General features: G+C 34.9%; 1 protein-coding gene across 4 annotated transcripts; it reads right to left on the bottom strand.

Annotated features, from left to right (window-relative positions):
- Positions 1-616: 616 nt before the first annotated feature.
- LOC110800908 (protein argonaute PNH1) lies at positions 617-18,689 on the bottom strand. 4 transcript variants are annotated; one of them, XM_022006232.2, is made up of 24 exons: positions 18,530-18,689; positions 17,483-17,634; positions 6,816-7,174; positions 6,521-6,729; positions 6,293-6,439; positions 6,057-6,190; positions 5,845-5,954; positions 4,882-4,988; positions 4,650-4,788; positions 4,434-4,550; positions 4,142-4,249; positions 3,971-4,042; positions 3,749-3,871; positions 3,273-3,432; positions 2,982-3,103; positions 2,768-2,905; positions 2,548-2,690; positions 1,977-2,039; positions 1,759-1,822; positions 1,554-1,689; positions 1,354-1,427; positions 1,172-1,266; positions 1,063-1,094; positions 617-913 (listed from the first exon to the last, which is right to left on the bottom strand). In XM_022006232.2, the coding sequence occupies exons 3-24, from the start codon at positions 7,170-7,172 to the stop codon at positions 741-743; spliced, it is 2,823 nt and encodes a 940-aa protein (XP_021861924.1). In that variant the 5' UTR covers positions 7,173-7,174; positions 17,483-17,634; positions 18,530-18,689; the 3' UTR covers positions 617-740. The 4 variants fall into 4 exon arrangements, with proteins under 4 accessions (XP_021861924.1, XP_056693047.1, XP_056693048.1 ...); XM_056837069.1 differs by lacking the exons at positions 17,483-17,634; positions 18,530-18,689 and adding exons at positions 14,225-14,401; positions 14,724-15,158; XM_056837070.1 differs by lacking the exons at positions 17,483-17,634; positions 18,530-18,689 and adding an exon at positions 8,055-8,213.
- Positions 18,690-20,480: the final 1,791 nt, after the last annotated feature.

Below are 20,480 nucleotides of genomic sequence, written 5' to 3'. Positions count from 1 at the left end.
AGCCCTAATCCTACTAAAGTGAAAAGAACATAACCTATTTGACGATAGAATCAAATATGAAACAACCTGTGTAACTTCTGAATTGAGAAATATTTGAACCAAATTACGATCCACAAGTAGATGGTCTGGTCTATAAGTTAAATGAACCCGACCTGAACGTTCAGTTCACCAACTTTATGCGCATGTACTATTTTTATTTATTTTTCATGCGAATGAGTCATAAGGCTATATAAATTATAAATGAGCACATAAGGATTCAAATATAAGACCTATCATACAAAACCTCAATCTTAACCAGTAGTCCAAAATCTCATTGATTTATGCGTATGCTCCATGAATTAAGGAGTATCCAATTTTTGGGGTTAAAAATTCGCAAATTTAACCATTATTATTGTCGTTTAAAGGAAAAATTACGAATTGAAAAACAGATGGAAAGTATTTTTATTTCTCTTCCATCGGAGGGCGAAGGTGCTAGCCTACTATGGTACTTGGTTTCATTCAATCATCTATTCAGAAAACTTGCCAAATATACTCCGATAACCCGGTGATCCTGATCTGAAGTACATATTATTGCTTATTAGTGTGGAAGCTATGATATACGAATACGAGATATTCATAATCGAAGGACTAGAAAAAAGCTTATCATAACTTATCAAAATTTGTTATGCACTATTTAACTAGTCACTACAACTATAATTACAAGAGAACTATACACATTCTGATCTACTGTCAACCTATGCTTAGCAGTAAAACATTACATTCTTGACCTTGTCCTTCAATTCTGGCAATGGTCTGACGTTTTGACCTTTGCTTGTGCGCGAATTATGTGACCCCCCTGAACTATCAGAACTATCAGGTTCCATGTAGAATCGAGCTCTGTAAGCTGCCAGATGAGCATAATATGCCGGAGGAACTGCATAAGGAAAGAGATCATAAGTTGCCTTACAAAGTTACAGAAAAATCAAGTACTTAACGAATCAACATAATTCTGCATTTTGACTGATAAAAATTTGCATTTATGATTCTCTGCAGCGACCATAAACTGAGACATGATTAACTTACCGACTGATACAGATCGTGTGCAGCGAGCATACCTGCAGAAACCCTTACTAATTTTAGAAGAATGCTAACGAGGAAAACTCAATCAGAGGGGGGGAGGGGATCTGCTTACGTATAACAGAGATTGTTTGTTAGAGATTGTATCTCATCGGCTGAGAATTTGTTATCGTCCCACAGAACATGGTAATGAGCTGGTCTGCTGGTTCCCTGAAGAAAACAGTTGTGCTATTTGTTATTTCTAAAGAAAACATGTAAGCTATCTATAACTTTATTAAAACTCGCTGAAAAGCTCACCTGAATCCCAGCATGACTGCATAGAAAGAAATCAAAATCGGTTGGGTGACATATTTTAGTATCTACCACTGTGCCTGCAATGTTATCAAACATCATAAGAAAAAGTGCAAAGGAGAAAGAAAAGATGAGAGTTAAAAACGCTTAAAACCCCTTTTCTATGAAATTATAAAGGAAAAACTCATCAAAAGAATAGAAATTACCGGGTAAGATATTCCCACTCTTGTCAGTACTTCTCTTGTCGTTGTGATTGTTTGGAAATAATCTAGTATGATTACGCTTTTGGACCACAACAAATGTAACTGGGGGTTGATAGCCCGGTTCCAGTGATGCACATGCCTATGAAAAGATAGAAGTTTAGCACTGGAAAAGCATAAACTATCTAACGGCATCAAGTTTATGGCATACCTTTCTAATGGCATCAAGTTCATACAGTAGAACATGATAGAACTGCCCATCACTGACACCATCCCTGCTCAGGAAATAAATCATGTTATATGAATCAATAAACAATTAAGATACATTTTGACAAGAAGATATATGCCATTTCAGTTTTAAGACATCTTCACAATTATTTCTGTTGTCATTTCTAGTGTTGATAAAAAGATACAGGTAAGGTAATTTACCTGTAAAATATTATCCTCAGAGGCTTTTGTCCCGTGGCCCTTTTAAAGGAGAGCAAAAGTTCTCTGCAGCAGCCAAGCCAATAAAAGTTTAGTAACGTGAGCATGAAACACTAAAAAAAGGATTGACATTAACGCAAGTCAAAATCTAATGATCATCAGTTACATGGATGCTGAAGTATAAAGCAGCAAGAAGTTGTTGCATTTTATATGCATTATATCAACACGAGCCAGCTGCAAGTATCAGACATGGTTACATATCCAGGAAGTGTTCATGTCCATGTCATTGTGCCCTATGGTAAAGCAGCATATATTTCTGGAAAATTGTAGAGTACATCTGTAGCTACAACTTTCCTTCTGGAATATAGAGTGCCAGTAGCGATAATTTAGTTGCCAGGCGTAATTTTCGGAATCTCTTTCCCTTTGTGTGTAGTTTTCACATATTGGCTAGAAGTAAACCCAAAATCTTTTACCAAGATAACACTAACAGGTAGCTTCTTAGTGTAGAACTGTCACGATGCACTACCTCAAAGTATAGATAGAATCATAAAACAGATTGAAGATTAATGCAAACCTGATCATTCCTCCATGTACAGTTCCTAGTTGCGGGTCTTGCCAGGTTTTATAAAGATCTTGTATAATTTCTTGTCTGTGTGCCTGAGCAGATACCATGCCTGCATACTTTGTTACTTCTGGCCAATCTTGAGATGCTACAACCTGTGAAATTGCAATCAGATAGATCAAACATATGAAAACATAACCCTTCCTACAAATAAAATCAATTATTTTCTTACAGCAGCGATGGATGGGCTGGTATCTTCCCCGCTTTCAGGATGAGTAACATCAGCTCCAAATATAATTGTTGGGATGTCACTAACCATTGGAATTCTCAAACTCAAAGCATCCATAAGTACCGTATTTCTTCCTCCCAACTGCACATTAGATTCATATGAGAAATGGTTCTCAAAGCTAAGCTTTAGGTTGAATAAGATGCATTGTCGCACATACCTTTACATTAATTTTCAAAGAAAGATTTGCCAAGTATTGTCGGGAAACTTTCAAGACATATTTGGTTAGGCAGCATTGTGTAATCAATCCCAAGTCTGTCTCACAAATTCGTTTCAAATCACCTAAATGAAACACAAACTTTTAGTCAATGATATGGTGCACGAGTCCTGGCATTTTTACTTGCACCATAACTAAATCTCTAGCATTATTCATGGACTATGTATTCAATTTCTTACAGCTAAAGCTGCAATCTTCATATATTTAAAAGAAATGAAAGTGAATAAAATGTACCATATAAGGAGCCATTATTGTCCGGTAGAATGGCAATAACCAACTCCAGCTCCTTCCCATCAAGTTTGCTTGCAGCAGCATTACATACATATCTCAAGGCCTTCTTCACTTGGTCTGGTCGTGCAGAATGGATAGGGATAACAGGTTCAGGGTTGAACTCCTAGAAGTAGAAGGGGGTTCACATCAGTTCAAACAATTTATCCAAGGGACCTTAAGGGCTCTAGAAATCAAGCTCCTACATTTCCATTAGAGGACTAACAAATCACAAACTAATAATTACTTCTTATTATTAATTACTTCTTCCGCGGACCTCCATGCTTGTCACGAAATTTCAGCTATATGTAAATGTCTTAGCATGGCGGTAACAGTGAAAAATAATTAGTTTGAATAAGCATTTAAAACAAAGTACGACAGTCAACGGGAACATATGAAAGAACCACTTTGGAATTGAGTCTATATAACAATTGAAGTCTTACCATTCCAGACACTTGACACATCTGCACCAACTGACGACAAAACCCACGAGCGGCAGTTTCTTGTACACTTCTTGAGAAATTGATGCAAGCCCAGTTATTCACTGTGCTCCCATTTATCACTTTCTATATCATTTAAACAAAACAGCGTTTATGGACACCTTCCAAAAAATATCCAAGATAAAACTACATACAATAGAGTAATAGACAGTAGAGACCGCTTACCTTGTTTAGCATATTCCACTGACCAAGCTGAGGCAAGTGTTGTTTCTCTTTCCCAGAATCATGGTACTTCAGCTATTAGAGGCAAAATAGGTTACAAACTGTATTTAGTACTTCTATATACTTGCCAATTACAGGGAAGAGTAAAAAGAAGGGATGAGCTGGAATACAAACCCATGGAGCAGGAAGAACACGGGCCTCAACAGTTGCAAGCTTGTCATCTATCTTTATACCGAACTCTCGTGCATGGGGATCTTGGTTGTAGCCATTCTGGTGAACTGTCTGCAGTGAAAGCAAGAAAGTTACTCATGCAATCAACATAGTTTATGCATGGTATTCAGCTCCATGTGCATGATCATCATAATAGAGTAGGCGTCTTTTGGGGGAAACACGATGAAGAATAGGAGAAAGCTTTTTAAATGCATAATGCACCAGTAATCAGAACAAAAGGAACTAAGTAGAGGACCTGCAAAATATCTGCTTCTTGGTCACATGGTCGTCTACATGTAACTTTGAGTAAAGAAGTTATCTGCTTATCATTCAATCTCCTTGTATATCTCTGTCCTCCAACTATTTTGCATGCCTGTAACGGAACATAGCAAAACAGATAATCAGTAAAACATTCACATAAACTGCTGAGAGCCACATGTTCTTAAGTCTTAACTAAAACTATCTGATATACCTCCATTGGCAAATAATTCACTTTCTTTTGATTCCCTACTTGAAGACAAGGGAGGTGGGCATATTGTATGGAAAATCCATACACCTCCTGGAAGTACTCAACCACAGACTTCATATTCATTTGCTCATCAACAGGGAAACTGTCGAGACAAGGGAAAATACAAATAGTCATAAGGAACAAAGCAACAAAGAGCTAAGGAGCAAATAATGAGGACGAAGGTAATGGCTAATACATTAGCTCCCTGGTAGGCTGTGCTGACAATCCTGATACTCGGTATTTCCTCCGTACATTTCCTCTGTGAGTAACCTCCACTTTGATGCCTCTAAGTGCTTTCTTAACCTGCACTTACAAATGAATGAAAGTTAGCTTCTGATAGTATCAAATATTAATTACTACTTCCAATCAATAAATTAATTGTCTATATCTTAAACCAACTAACTTTTTGAACGGGCGGTTGTATAGTGGTTATTTAATCTATCTTTTTAAGTTCTATTTTTTTTTGAGCTTGTGATTTTAAAGAGAATATATGATTTAAATAGAGGTAAATTTTGAAAGTTGAAATAATACATAAATTAAATAGTGTATTAATATTAAGTGTTAATTGGAAAGATGAAGTGGAAGATGTTGAATGAATAGATTGATGAATTGATGTTGTATTAGGAAGATGAAGTGAAAGAGGCAATTGGAGTTGTGTATTATATCAAGCAACAAAGAAAAACTAAAATAAAAAATCAAATTGATCAAGGAAAGAATGGGCGACATGTGTCATCTAATTAAATGTGTTGACACGTGTCATCTAATCAAATGTGGTTTTGCTTTTAAAATACCAGGTATAGATAGATTGGAGCCTCTTTTCACCCATTTCTTCATTTCAATTTGTCGACATCATCAGACAACTATTTAATATTTTCAGGATATTTGTAACTCTTAAAATCATGTCTTGTACTGGGAAAGTAATATAGTACTGCAAAATGCACAGCATAACTTTTTTTCTTCTTCTTTTTGCATCCTATTTCATGCCTGATCTAGTAGGCTTGTTCCCGTAATAGTTCACTCAATCTATAATCAGATAGCGACGCAATGTTTAACTTAAACCAAAACCGGCTTATTTTACCAAAAACTTGGATCTCATGAAATAGCTGGTCATAGAGGTTCCGCTGAAACTCGAAACAGTTAAAAGATCTCAATGATTTACCTTGACAGAATCTGCATCAGACAGTGGTCGTGAACGCACATCCTTTCCTAAAATTTGAGCTACAAATTCCACTACCGGGAGTGCTTCAATGAATGCGCTCGCTGACATATCTGATCCATCAAAGCAGTGGTGTGACAATGGCCTTCCAAAAGATAGAGCGGTAAACTTGTTGGAAAAATAGAATACCAATGCTAAATAAGAGAAACACCCACCAATATTCAGGGCCAATCCCATCTGTGTGGGTCTTACACTCTGATAAAAGCCACGCCACGAGTGTAAACCACCACCGAGTTGATGAGGCTTTTGAATATCAGGAGAGTAGAATAATCTTCCAAACGGTAAATACCTTCAAGTATCCCAATTATGGGAGTCATAAAGTCAATATAAAGTAACAAGGCATTGTGTAAGATGCTTTGATTAGAACAATTTAACTACAGAAAACACACACCTTTTTGCGGCCATTTCCCTCAGGACTGTATCAATGACTGTGAGAGCTTCTTGAGGTGCTTTAACGTGTTTACCTGCTAGAAGCTCATGTAGTTCATGCATTCGAGCAAAACCGACAAACTGGATTTGAACCTCGAATTCATTTTTCCTAAAGCAAAGAGTAGCAAATTAGCAACACTTCCACAGTAAAGCCATGTCAAATAAAATACGAGATAAAGAATCAGCATACTTTGTTGATTCAAACCCTTCACACTCTTGAACCAATGTAACCTTGAACTCTTTCGTCGTGAATGGTAGAAGTCCAGCAGTGTAAAGATTCTTCTTTCCATCATAAACAGGAAGTTTAGCACCCAAGTAAGTTTCTCTGTGAAGCTTTACCAGCTCAGCCATGACAGCTTTGTTCAGTTTACTTGATTTTACTTCAGGAGTAATAGTAACCTGAAAAAATAACTCAGAATCAAAAACCACTTCCCTTCACCACCCATATAAAAAGCACAACCCTAATTAGGAAACTAAACACTTACATTATATTGACATAAATCCGACCTTGATAACTCAGCAAGAAAATAATTCGCCTTAACAACACACTTAGTCCCCAACTGACCGAAACCTGGCCTTTTTTGGAAAACAATGCCCTTATTTGATGTGGGAGGCTCAGCATGCAACCCAAGTTTGCCATCAAGAGGTAAATCTTCCACTATGGCACCTTTTGACTTTCTTCTTCCTCTCCTCCGCTTAGCATTTTTTGGAGCATCTTCCAATCTCTCTCCAGAACTCTGAGAGGACTTGTTAAATGCCTGTGGAACCACTAAGCTGCTCTCCACAGGTTTCTTGGAGATCATATGCTTCTGTTCCGGGTCTCTTATTTGTCGATTCGGCATTGCTATAACATAAAATTTCAGTTTTTCAGAAGATAGTCCAAGGTCAGAAATTGTCTTCTAACACTTCAAAGATTAAGGGTTTTCAAGTAATGCAAAGGACAAATTTACAGGTAGCAGATAGAATTGTGGAGTAAATGGCACAGTAAATTAATTACTTCCTTTACCAAAAATAATAAAACTTCAAGTTTAAAATAAAATAGCAACTAGGGCAATGAATATACTGATTTTACTCCACGGAAAGGAGGTCAAAAGAACAGGAGAACATGAAATCTAAACTGTTGCTGCGTGTGGGGGTGAAAATTCAACTTGGAGAAACAAAATAACCAGTCAACATGCAAGCATTCAGATCAAGCTAAAAACCCATTGTGCAAAAAAGTTTGATAAACACTCCCCTCCACCCAAAAATTAATTGTCACCTTGATAATATAATCAAAATAATAAGTAATGCGCAACTAAATCCAGAATGAGGTAGCACATATTACACCTTTTAGCTGTAAAGCAGCTGCTAACCGGTTTGAAACGGTATAAACACAAAGTAATTCATGTGAAACACTATTTACCTGATTTCTTATAGAAAAGTAGAAAAAAATTAACTAGAACTGCTCAGCAAATATGAACAGTTCTCCTTCTCAAATCTAACCAATTTCTTCTTCTTGTTCTTCAAACTAAACCCAGAATAAGAAACAATAGCATAGATTTGTTTGGTGGAAAGATGACAAATAAACCCAGAACATAAAATATATATTTAAATTAAATTATGTTCTGAACATTCTTAAACGTTATTCTACGTCAATCCCAACTCCACACAAACTATAATACAGTAATTAATATTCCATATTTAACTATTTATTCGTTTTTTGCTTTTGTTTTTCAAAAACTTACCCCGAAGAACACATAATTTGACAGAAATGACACAAAGTGTATGGGAATAACTGGACACGAGAGAGAATTTCCCGTGGCAAAACACCAATTTCCATGGTCAAAAAAGTGGGAAAGAAGAAGAATTTACTTTATTTTTTTTGTTTTACATGGGGATTTACCAAAAAGAATTACAAAAATGAATTAATTAATCTTTATAAAATCAAAAAACCCAAATGGTTAAGTGGTCCCTCAAAGGTATGGGAATTGGGAAGAGGATAGTTCCTTGGATTTTTTTATAGGACAGTTTCGTAAGCTAGCAATAAAAAGAAAGGATTTTTTTACTACTTTCTTTTTAAAATTTTGCAAATAACGCATAAAGAAAGAGCTCATTATCTGTTTACAGTGACAAAACGGAAGGGGACAATACAGCAAATAGGGGAATTTCAGTGGGCAAAAGGGTAGTGTCTGTTGTAAAAGGGATTTAGGTAACTCAGGAGAGAGAAAGTGTGAGGGATGAAGTACTGCATATTAAATTTGGTCCACAATAGAGTAATTGTGTTGCTACCAGACTCTTCATTTTACCTCAAGTAGTACCCGTGTCGTGTACTCGATACTCATTACTGGTATGGACACTTTGATATTTCACACCACAAAATAGCCGTGTTGGACACTTGGATACATACTCATGTCAACACGTGTACGCGAGTGCAAGTAAGATAGTACTCTAGTAAGCAGGCACCATTCCAACTGATGCTAGTGCTTCTGCCCCTTTGTTATGATAACTGTAACAGTGTCAGCACTGTGCTCTGAATTAAAGCTTTACTTTTGATTAATGGGCTGACTGTCTCTCCCCTCGTTTCTTTTTTCTTCACACTTTTCTTTTGCTGTTTTCTTGCCTTTATTTTTGCAGGAAACTCTTTGGCTGAGGTTTGTGACCATCAAAGCAAAGTGGGGGAAGTTTTTTCACAAAGGACAGGGAAGAAATGATTACCCCGATATTACTTATTTCCCCATACCACATTACCACTTGTTTCAAATTTTTGACCATTACCCAAATTACTCCCTCGGTCCCTTTGCACACTTTCTCTAACATCCAAATTAAACTAGAAATATAGACTGAATAGTTGTTATGAAAGGTGAACAAAAAATACCCCGTAGTAAGTAGAGTGAAAACGAAGTTAAAATAAAATAAAATATTGGTTCTAGATAAGTAAAAGAAATTAGCCAATAAAGTCATGAAATTTTAAAACTAGTGATGAGATTTAACCTAGGACAAATCATTGTTTTACTGTAGCCAACATCTTTCCATTTAAACAAATTTCTTTTTATCTTTTTTGCTTTACACCACTACACTGTAGTTTTGGTGTTCTCCCTTTCACATGTTGTGTATAAATCAGTGACACTGTGAGAGGCTTACAAAGCTACACCAAATTCAATTTGACTCCTTAGATTCACCTAAGCCTCTTGCACCCCAACAATAAAGACAATTGACAAACCAATAAAGCATCAAATTCTTTTCTTTTCCTATATCGTGTAAAACATCTTACCGTCTACCGCGTGCAATGACACTCACCTCCTACCCAACTAAAATATTATCAAGCATGGGAAAGTTAGTGTCAGGCAGTCAGGCAACGTGACAGGAGACTAGCTAATAATAACCACCACATTGTATTTCTTCTTGTAAAATGATTAAAGTTGGATCTTTTTTTTTTTTTTTTTTTTGTAATTGACGCTCATTAAAATAAAATAAAAAGGCAAATATTTGACAATTTGTCGTCCAGAAAAAATAAATAAAAAGGAAACTAACTTTCTTTTAAGAATAAAAAAACAAAATCAACATCAATAACATCCTCGACAATGGACGAGCAATCGGACATCCTTCAAACCCATATCTCTAATAGAATAATTAATCGGGCAAAAGTAGACCTACACTAACCAGAAAAGACAAGCCCGGATTTGGATTAAAAATGCTTATAGTACAACTTAAAATATTGCTTAGAGGGGACAATTTGTCATTTGTGTCTTAAGCCTGAAGACTGAAGCCCACTTCTGCAACAACAAACAGAAGTCCAAAGACCATTTTTCTATTTGGGCCGTTAGGGCTGTCTCTTACATCGCTCTCTCTCTCACACTGACTTGGATCTATATTGTCTCTTTCTCCCTCCCACCAGCTACAACACTCGTGTAGTCTAAGTCCAGAACAATGAGGTGGCACTTTACTGTATGACAAGGGTAAAAGGATAGACCCTTATTTAACTGAGCCGCTAATGTCCCCTTAAAAAACATACTCCCTCAGTGTCATTTTACTTGTTGTTTAACCTATAAAACTATTAAAAAATTAGTCAAATGATGCAAATAAGATGAAATTGAAAGAGTAAAAAACAAAACAAAACTAAACTAAAGACACTCAATTACTTGTTAACAATAATAGAACAGTCTTATGGACTCGTGCGCTCGATAAGTTGGAAAACGTTATCGACTCGTGTCATAAGTAATGTATTTTTCCTTGGCCTAAAGAGGAACCCAAGATTTAAAATTATGACTCCAAGACTCAACATTAGACTAGACTACTACTTTAGTGCATATTCCAACCACTACATAAGGGTCTAGATTCAATTCTCCTATATACAGGATGAACCAATATGCTTTGTTAACGCAAGAATTACCCATAAAATAGAATTTAAATGAGCCTCCTTCCCGGACTATAATGATCTGTTAAGTAAATTTGCTATGTTTTATATGAAGAAACATTAAAATAAGTTATTGTATAATCTTGCATTTGCTAATAATACGATCTCAAAGTTAACTAAGGTCATACTTCAAGTATTCTTGAAGGCGAAATTAGTGAGACGATACCCCTTTCAAGTTTCAACTCAACCAAAGGAAAAATAAAGTTTCAACTCAACCAAAGGAAAAATAATTCTGACCTAGTTACCCTTTGCTTTTACCTACCTTTGGACTTTCATATTACCTCAACTACTCGTGTTGGATGCTCGACACTCGAACATGAGTATGGACACTTGGACACTTCATTTTGTGCTAAAATCATTAAAATCTATCCAGAATAGCTTACTCGGACACTTGGACACGCATCTGTGTCCGACATGAATACCTGAGTCCAAGTAACATATGCTTTTACAATGACCATTATTCTAAACTTAGGCGCAACTTAGTTTAAAGTACTCCCTCCGTATTTTTTTAGGAGTCATATGTTGACCGGCCCAAGTATTAAGGAAGCATAGTTGAATTTGATATAATAATAATGATGCAAGTAGGGTAGTTAACAATTAAAAAAATATTTTAAAAAAACAGGTGGTGTGTAGAAGTTACCAAAAATGGTATTATTTATGATTTAAGTGACTCATGAGAAGTAAAAGATAATAAACAATTGAAAAGTAGGTGTAAAAGTTACCAAAATGGAATTGTGAATCCTAAAAAGTACGGCTGGAAGTATTAATTGCGACTCTTAAAAAAGTACGAATGGAGTAAGGGTGTAAAATTGGATGGACTGGATTGGACTTTACCAAGTCCAAATCTATCCTACCCAAAAAGTAAATAAATAAAATGGACTATGATACTTGAGTCTAGGTGCGATCCAAACTTTTCTTGAGTCCAATCTAGTCCGATCCAAATAAATTTTCTTGAGTCTGAATCAGGTCCAGTCTGATCCAATTTTTTATTTTGAAAAAAACTTTATCAAGTTGAAAAAGAAGCTAAAACCATATGGTCAAACATAAATAAATGCAAATAATCTTTCGTAGTCTAACTATTTTGACACATAAATTTTAATACAAGTATTCCTGTATTATATATTGGGTATGAAATCCTTTAGCACCTACAAGTCATTGTCCCACGAAGGAAAAATGAATAGCCAACATTTAAGAAATACTAGATAATGTCCCGTGCATGCACGGATATTTTAAAATTATTGTTTGACCATATTTTTTATAAAATACTTCTCTTAAACATAATGCATAATTAATAAATCTTGAACATATTCATATTTAATCATCTGATGTGAAACTTTACGTATTACATATTTTATATGCATAATATGCTAATTTGATCAAAATATTGATTAAATGTATTTTCTATTATTGATATACCGATTTGACAGAAATATTTCAATATAATGTTAGCAAGTTATTATGTGGTATTTATTATTGTCTTATTTAGTAAGCCAATATTTTGTTTCCATACATAAATCATTTATAAAAACTGTTAAAAACTAAATACATAAATAAATTAGATATATTTTAGGAAGTAGGCTTTTGGCGGGAAAAAATTGCACCAGGAAGTGACATGTGTCATTCCTGATGTCTCTTTTAGTACTCCCTCCGTTCCTAAATACGTGTCCACTTTGGACATGTACACGGTAATTAATAAAATTGAATGGTGTGTAAGAGGTAATGATTGGGAATGTTTTTTTTTTTGGGAAAGGAAAAAGTAGATAATTGTTTATTGATAAAGTATAAATAAAAGTGGAGGTGGTGATTGAAAAGTGGGAAAAGTGTGGAATGTGTAAAAAAAGGTAATAATGATGTATAGAAAAGTGGGAAAATGTATGGAAAATTGGGAAAAGTGTATAGAAAAGTGGGAAAGGTGTATGTCCAAAAACGAAAAGTGGACACATAAAAGGAAACGCCATAAATGGGAACTGGACACGTATTTAGGAACAGAGGGAGTATATAGTAATAGATACTTCCTCCGTTCCGAAAATATCGCACCATTTGTTTTTTACACTATTCACACTACGACTTTGGTCATTTTATGTGATTCGTACATAAGGAAATTTTAGTCGTGTAAAGTTATGTTATATTCGTATTGATATTTTTTTTAATATTAATTTTTTATAATTTTTACTTGTACACGATTTGAGATATTAAGAGTAAAAGTAATGGTTAAAGGAACAAAAGTCAACCTTGATGCGATATTTCCGGAACGGAGGAAGTATATATATTTTATACATGTAAATGCTTGGCCAAAAAAATTCAGTTCTTAGAAGACTTAAACTGAAAAATACATTGAAGCTCAATAATTAATCATCACGGCCATTGAAAGAAGGCGAAAGAGAAAGAGGGTAAGAGAAAAAAAAAATTGGATCAGGTTATATGAAGTGTAACATTTGGTTTTTTATGGCGCAAAAATCGCATATTAAAATATATTTTAAATTATACTCCCTCCGTATTTAAAAAAAGATACACTTTTCTTAAACGGTCGTATTTTAAAAAGAGATACACTTTCCTCTTTTGACATGCTTAGGTCCCCACTTCCAATATATTAATATTTCTATCTTTCTTATGGTCCTCACACTTACTCACATCATCTTCTTAATATAATAAATAATTTACCAATTACCCTACTTTCATCTTATTTTAATAAATTCAACCCACTCTCATAAAACTATGTGCCGGTCAAAGTGTATCTCTTTTTAAAATACGGAGGGAGTAATAAAATTAAATCTTTAAAAAGTAGGACTTAATTGGAGTTTTGGACTCCAACATGTCGGGTCCAAGTCTAGTCCAAAATAAATTGGACTCAAAAGTTGGAGTTTGAGTCCGATCCGAACTTTTTCACATCCGGTCCAGTGCAACAAATTTGTACTGGATTGGATTGGACTTTGGATTTTTCCTACACCACTTACACAGTTACACCCCTAGTTCAAAGAGCATCATTATCAATAAACAAAAATGAAATGTTCATCACAATCTCTTTCATCTTTCTCACTCTTCCACATCATGTTCATGGATAATGGATTAAGGGTACATTTCATTCCTCATCCATGAACAAAACTAAAGCTCCATCCCTATTTTCTTATCTTTTCAACATAAATAATTAAATTAAAAAATTGGTGTCTATTTGTAGAGTATAAACTAAAAACCTAAAAAATATTATATGATGGTAGTTTTTTTTTCTACATTTTTTTTACGGATTTTTCATGAAATACCCCTGAATTTTTGCAAAATTCACCAAATGCCCCTCGACTTTCAGAAATTCACCAAATGCCCTCCACTTTTTAACAAATGCACAAGATACCCTTATTCATAAACTTAATACACAATATGCCATTAATGAAGATTTTCCGTCAGCTCCGTTAACTTTTCCGTTAACTTTTTTCTTAACTAAACTAATTAACTCCTAATTAATCTAATTTACTATTAAAAAAAATCAACTGCCAACCCACCACTAACCTTCCTCCTCGCCCCTTTTATCTTCCCTTTCTCTTTCTTCCATGGATCTTCCCTTTCTCCTTCTTCCATGGATGTCTAATCCCTGCCACACCATCGATATGTCTACTGTCGTCTCCTACCTCGCATGTGCCTGCCTCTGCAACTTCTCTGATTTTCTGAGCTTCCTCTCCTCTTTCCCTTACAAATTTTGGGGAAAAAAAATCAAACAAACCCTCACAAGTTCAGGGAACATATGGAGAGAGAACTAAAATTCTGGAAATTAAATCAACCATAAATACAATTGGAGAGGAGGAGTGCAATTGGGTTACTTCAACTAATTAATTTACCCTTGGTCCCTTTCAATAACACTGACAAAATCCCTCTCATCAATTCCACAGACATTCGAGAATTTCATCTCCAAATTAATCTTCCAAGATATACCTTCACAATAATTGATTTTGATTTCTTGAAATTAATGAAGAGGTGATTGAAGCAACAACAACTCATACCGACAACCAACCTGCTGCGGCGGTGCCGAAAAATTGAGAAGGAGAGGAGGTGCATCGGCGGAAAAAGCAGGGGAAGACGAAAATCGATCGGAGCACAGCCGTAACAGCCGCGGCAAGCGGGTCTTCAATGCAGCCCCACCTCCAATTTTAGTATCACTGTTACAGTTTCTGGCAACATATTCACCACCGCAAACTTATAAGCAACAACCATGAAAACAACAACATATGGAAATTCACGATTAACGATGGTGATGATACAATCAGAGGGATGAAGACCTTGTTTGATGGAGTTGTGATGCACCAGATCAAATCCCGTATATAAGGCTCTGCGAATTGGGTCTGTTTATTTTCATAGGTTGGTGAAGGGGAGAGGAATAGGAATAGGGGTAGTGAAGGGGATGAGGAGAGAGAAAGGGGATGACCATGGTGGTGACTGCCATGGCTGCCATGGTTTTCATTTGGGAAAGAGAATGAACGGTAGAGAGAGAAAAACACAAGGGATTTTTTATTTTTTATTTTTAATTTAATTAGGATAATTAGATAAGTTAGGAATAATAGAGTTAATTAGGGGTAAAGTTGACGGTAATCTAACAGAATTGACAGAAAATGCTCATTAAGGGTATCTTGTGTATTTGTTAAAAAGTGGAGGGCATTTGGTGAATTTCTGAAAGTCGAGGGGCATTTGGTGAATTTTGCAAAAATTCAGGGGTATTTCATGAAAAATCCGTTTTTTTTAATATAAAGCTTGAAAATCTATAATTTTCTTTATTTTCTCTCTCCTAAAATATTATGTTATTAGTCCCTTGTTGATCAGTTGTGCACTTGTGCTAGAAGTCATCAACTCACTTTAATTTTTACCATGAATGTTTGCTCAAACACTTATGTTTTCGAGCATTCCTTCAAACGTTTATGAACCAACATTGTTTTGTTCATTGTTAAGACCAAAAAAAATAGTTCATCCACGTGAACATTTATTTTGTTCATGGTTAATGGTGCTCTTAAGCAACCTCAAATTTAGTTCAACAATACTCGAGCTAAAATCAAACCTTCAATTAACACTCGGAGATATATCTACATTCACGCATATAAGAAGTTGAATCCTTTGTTAAAAGGACCGCCGATATACCATTACAAGTACGTCTTGACTATGTCACTTGTATTCTTCATTTCAAGTCAAAAATTAAACATACCCTTATATCCAAATCTAATGAGTGACATAAATCAGAAGATCCGACTACACAAGATTAAATGAACAAGTCATTAATATGAAAGACATGACCAAAAAATTACCATTCCACAACCACAACCAAACAAACGGTGAAACGGGTGACCGTGACCCTATATCAAGTAACTAAGGCAGAGTTAAACTACGACATTAAATTTTATCTATAAAAAGAAAAGTCATATTATTGTATAGGGGACGGCCCATAACTATAACCCTTAGTTTTTCCATCATATGATGTGATCATGTGAAACATGCAATTATCACATTTCCTGCATTGCAGTGAAGAGTAATTTCAACCCCCAACAAAAAAAAATAATTAAAAAAAAAATAATTAATTTTTTTCATTTTAAGTATTAAAAAATGGGGGACAAATGATTCATGCCTATGGACTAAAGGGTTATTTTAAACGTTGGGGATGTTTAGGCGAAGGCTAAGCTACTAATAATAGGGAAACCCACAAGAGCACGCAAAAAAGGTCATAAGTGCCCCTTCTTTCTTGAGTCTCACATTAATAAGAGCACACAATAAATGCCAAAAGAAAAGAATATCCCGCACACGCCTTCCTAGTTCTTCTGCTACAAAAGATATGGTGTTGTTTGAATTTTGTTACCACCCTAAATATGGAGTACACCCTTCTTCCTAAAGGACAACTCCCTAACAAACAAATTTTTAGAATTAACTTCAAAGATAAATCCCAATCACCTAGATCCTACAGATACCAATTTGAAATAATAAATCAATGTAAAGAGGGGTTTTACCGCTTTACACACCGTCTCTAGGGGTTAACTATTGTGTCTATTTTTCAAGGACGCCTCATTGAAAATTACCTCAAAATTGTACTCCGACTCTCCTACTACCTTACCGGCATTTTTACTCAAAGTTATACGTACTTAGTAAGAAGGGTTTTACCCGGTCTCTAAAGGGTCGGGTGACTCGGGTTAACTCGTGTGTCTACTTTTTGAAGAGTAAAAGGTATTTTATTATTGTGGTACCTCAAAAATGCAATCTCTCCAAAAAAAAAATGCAATCTCTCCGTAAGCATAAATAGTTACCCTTACCACCTTCACCACTTATTTTATTCATGTTATGGTTGTTATAAGATCGCCTCATTTACGTATAATGTAAAAGTTAAAACTAGGAATTAATTGTAATATTATCCCTATGACAAAAACACCCCTAATAAGTTATCAACCACGGAGTGGCTTGATTTGGTCGGTAAAGTTTCGAGGAAATGGTAACCGATACTAATCCTATCTAAATCATTTACCTTATGTGGCTCTTTCTACACGAAAAAATAGTAATTATAACGAATGACTACTCCCTTCGTATCTAAATCATTTACCTTATGTGGCTCTTTCTACACGAAAAAGTTAGTAATTATAACGAATGACTACTCCATTCGTCCTTTTTGTTTGATCGACTGATTTAAACCCGACCCGACCGGTTGGCCAGTAAACATAACACGCACACACAAAAGTACAGTTCTACCCTGGAGAATTAGCCATCAGTTCAAAGTAGGAGGGAGAGTTGAAGAAAGAAGAACACCTTTAGCTATGATTTAACGTCTCCTGAGCGCTTTATAAAACCTTATGCAGCAGCAGTAGTAGTAGTAGTAGTAGCGCCGTTTAGCATTAAAATCCAATCACTCCAAACAAGTAGCCTGCTCCTGTTTGTTCTCCTCTTCCGATGCTCTAAATCTGATGGATACAGCAATTAATTGTGAAAAAAGTAGGAGAGAGAAAATGAATATGAACGCAAATCTAAGAGAAATCGTTGGTAGACTTTGTAGCTAGAACCAGTTTTATGCAGCCATTACTGATGAAAATCTTGCAGAAATCACACAGAGTTGACATTGTGATTGATTGCGATGCTTTTGAAGATCTACTCAAACATTCATTTATGATGAACATGAACTCTACTATGAAATGGGAAAAAAATGATGATTTATATAAATAAATAAATAAAATCATGCATTAATGCATACTCTAACTGAATTCAGTTTTATTTTGTGTTCTTCAAAACGCCAAATCTTCAGAAAATCGTAAAATCACTAGCTAATTGTTGATTTAAGTTTCCGAAATAAATTCATACTCTGTATCTAAATTTAATTGCGTTCTTCGAGACGACGAATCTTCAAATGCTCGCAAAATTACTAGCTAATCACTGATTCATTTTTCGGAAAAACTGAATTTAAGAATGTAATTCAATCAAGACTTCAAAAGCAGTGGCTAAACATTGATTAATTTTGCGGAAATTATGACTTTGTAACGTTAGTCAATAGTCGAAAACTGCAAAAATTACTGGAAAAAAAATGAATCAAAGTTCAAAGTCTTCCATTTAAACTTCAAAACCAGTGGATAATCATTGATTAGATTTGCGGAAATTTTGATTTCGTAACGTTAATTACTAACCAAAAAAATTACGTCATCGTGAAATTCAACTTACAGAAATTCATCAAAATTTTAAAAAATAACCAGCGGAAACTTGGAGAAGAACAAAAATCATCAAATGTTGGAGAAATTCATCAGTGAAAAACCACGCAAAGAAAATTACGGAGGAAATAGGAAGTTGGGAGAGAGAAAAGGTGAATACCTGGGTTGAGGGATCGAAGCGAAGAAATGGTGGAGGAAGGTGAGTAAGGGTGGGGAGGGAGAAGTGAGTAGCAGAGAGCACTAACACTGAAACCAATTAAGTGAAAGGGAATTTTATGGGGATAAAATGGAAGCAAGTGAAGTTGGAATTAGTGACTTCTTTCTTTATTTTTTATGTTATGGAGGTTACTATTTTTTTTAAAAAAAACTACTCTCTAGTCCCTACAACCTTATTTATCTGGTGGTTTGACAAATAGGATTAAAATATTATTAATTACAAACCTAAATAAATACGGAATAATTGGGAGGGGACTGGAATCTATCCACCTAAAAAAGTAAAAATTGTCCGTGTAAGCTGACATAGCACACTCGCGTGCCTCGTATCTCAATCGGTTGTGTCTGTCTGGAGATGGCTAAGAAACAAATCGTGTTGTATCGTGTCGTGTTGAGTTTGTACATGTCGTCCAAATGAGGCACATGCACGACTCGGCATACGTCGTGTCGAACGAGCTGAACCCTTATCAGTTTTAAGTATTAGGGTTAAATACTTAATTGGTTATAAATAAGTGAGCACTTGTATAGGTAAGCATATCATGCTTGTGTCAGGCTTTTGTCAAACTTTTAAATGATGTTCATGTATAGCCTATGGTCCATCGACGTGCTTCTAGTGTCTCGTCGGACTTACAACGGGTTGGTGTCGTGTGGGGCTCAGGTAGCCTGTGTGTTGGCTAGACCCAACCATGTCTGACTCTAAATAATTAAGGTTTAATCTTTTGAACTAAATAATTATGAGCGAAATAAATTTAACTAAACTTAACTTAACGGCTAAAACGAAGTATTTTTGAATTGAAATGAAATGGATTTATTGGATGTAAAGCGGAAAAATAAGTTTAAAAGTCGCTTGTGAAGATAAGAGATTCTTGGACAAAATTCATCAATACTAAAGTTGAACAAAATTTCCTACTAAATCGAATTAAGTTTAACAAAAATAATTTCTCCATTGAAATTAATTTACAAAGTACATGAAATTATCTGAACTCAAAGTAACTTGAAACAAACATATTATGAATGTCCTTAAATATTGTATCCATATTTTTATAAGGCCCTGTTCTGTTCACCTTATTTCCACTTATTTCAGGAAAAATAAGTTCATATAAGTTCAGATAAGTTCAGTTAAGTTCAGATAAGTTCAGATAAGATAAGTTCAGGAAAACTAAGGGTTGGCAAGTACAATTTATAACTAAAATAAGTTTTGATAAGTTCTAATAAGTTCAGATAAGTTCAGTTAAGTTCAGATAAGTTCAGATAAGATAAGTTCAGGAAAAATAAGTGAAAATCAGGTGAATAGAACGCAGCCTTAGACCCCGTTCGGTAGCACTATCTGTTCTTTGATTTTGAAAACCGTATACTTCGTATATTAGATTGAATCATGATTGAAAATCAAATAATTTAGATTGAAAACCATATAAACCAATGATAATCATGTTAGATTTTTGACCCAAAAAAATGAAAACTGTTTTTTTTATGAAGTATATAATTTTCGCATTTTAGTTTTGAATTTTTTTAAAAAACAGAAAACAATATAAAACGGACTCTAATTTGTTAATTACAAATTCATACTTTTTTTGTAAGTTGCTTTTCTTAAAAACCAGAAGCACACAGTTCTCAATCAGGAGAGGGGGTCACTTTTGATAAAGAAGCTTTAACACCGTAAGGAGGAGAGAGTAAAAAAGAAGAGAGTGAGGTGAAGCTTTTTGTTTTTGAAAAAAAAGGCGTGCTAAAATGAGTTGAATAGAATTGAATAAAAACAACACAACACACAACATCTTTTGAACATTTTGGAAACTGAAAAAGGATTTTATTATTTTAGGAATTTTAATTATTTTAAGTAAAAATTAAAAAGAAAAAGGGAGGAAGTGAAAAAGAAGGGAAGTGGTGTTTAGCGGGAGGCT

This window comes from Spinacia oleracea, chromosome 2 (assembly GCF_020520425.1).
Source record: "Spinacia oleracea cultivar Varoflay chromosome 2, BTI_SOV_V1, whole genome shotgun sequence".
In the NCBI taxonomy this organism is placed as follows: Eukaryota; Viridiplantae; Streptophyta; class Magnoliopsida; order Caryophyllales; family Amaranthaceae; genus Spinacia; species Spinacia oleracea.
The sequence above is the reverse complement of the archived record's forward strand: the minus strand, read 5'-3'. Positions and strand labels throughout refer to the sequence as shown.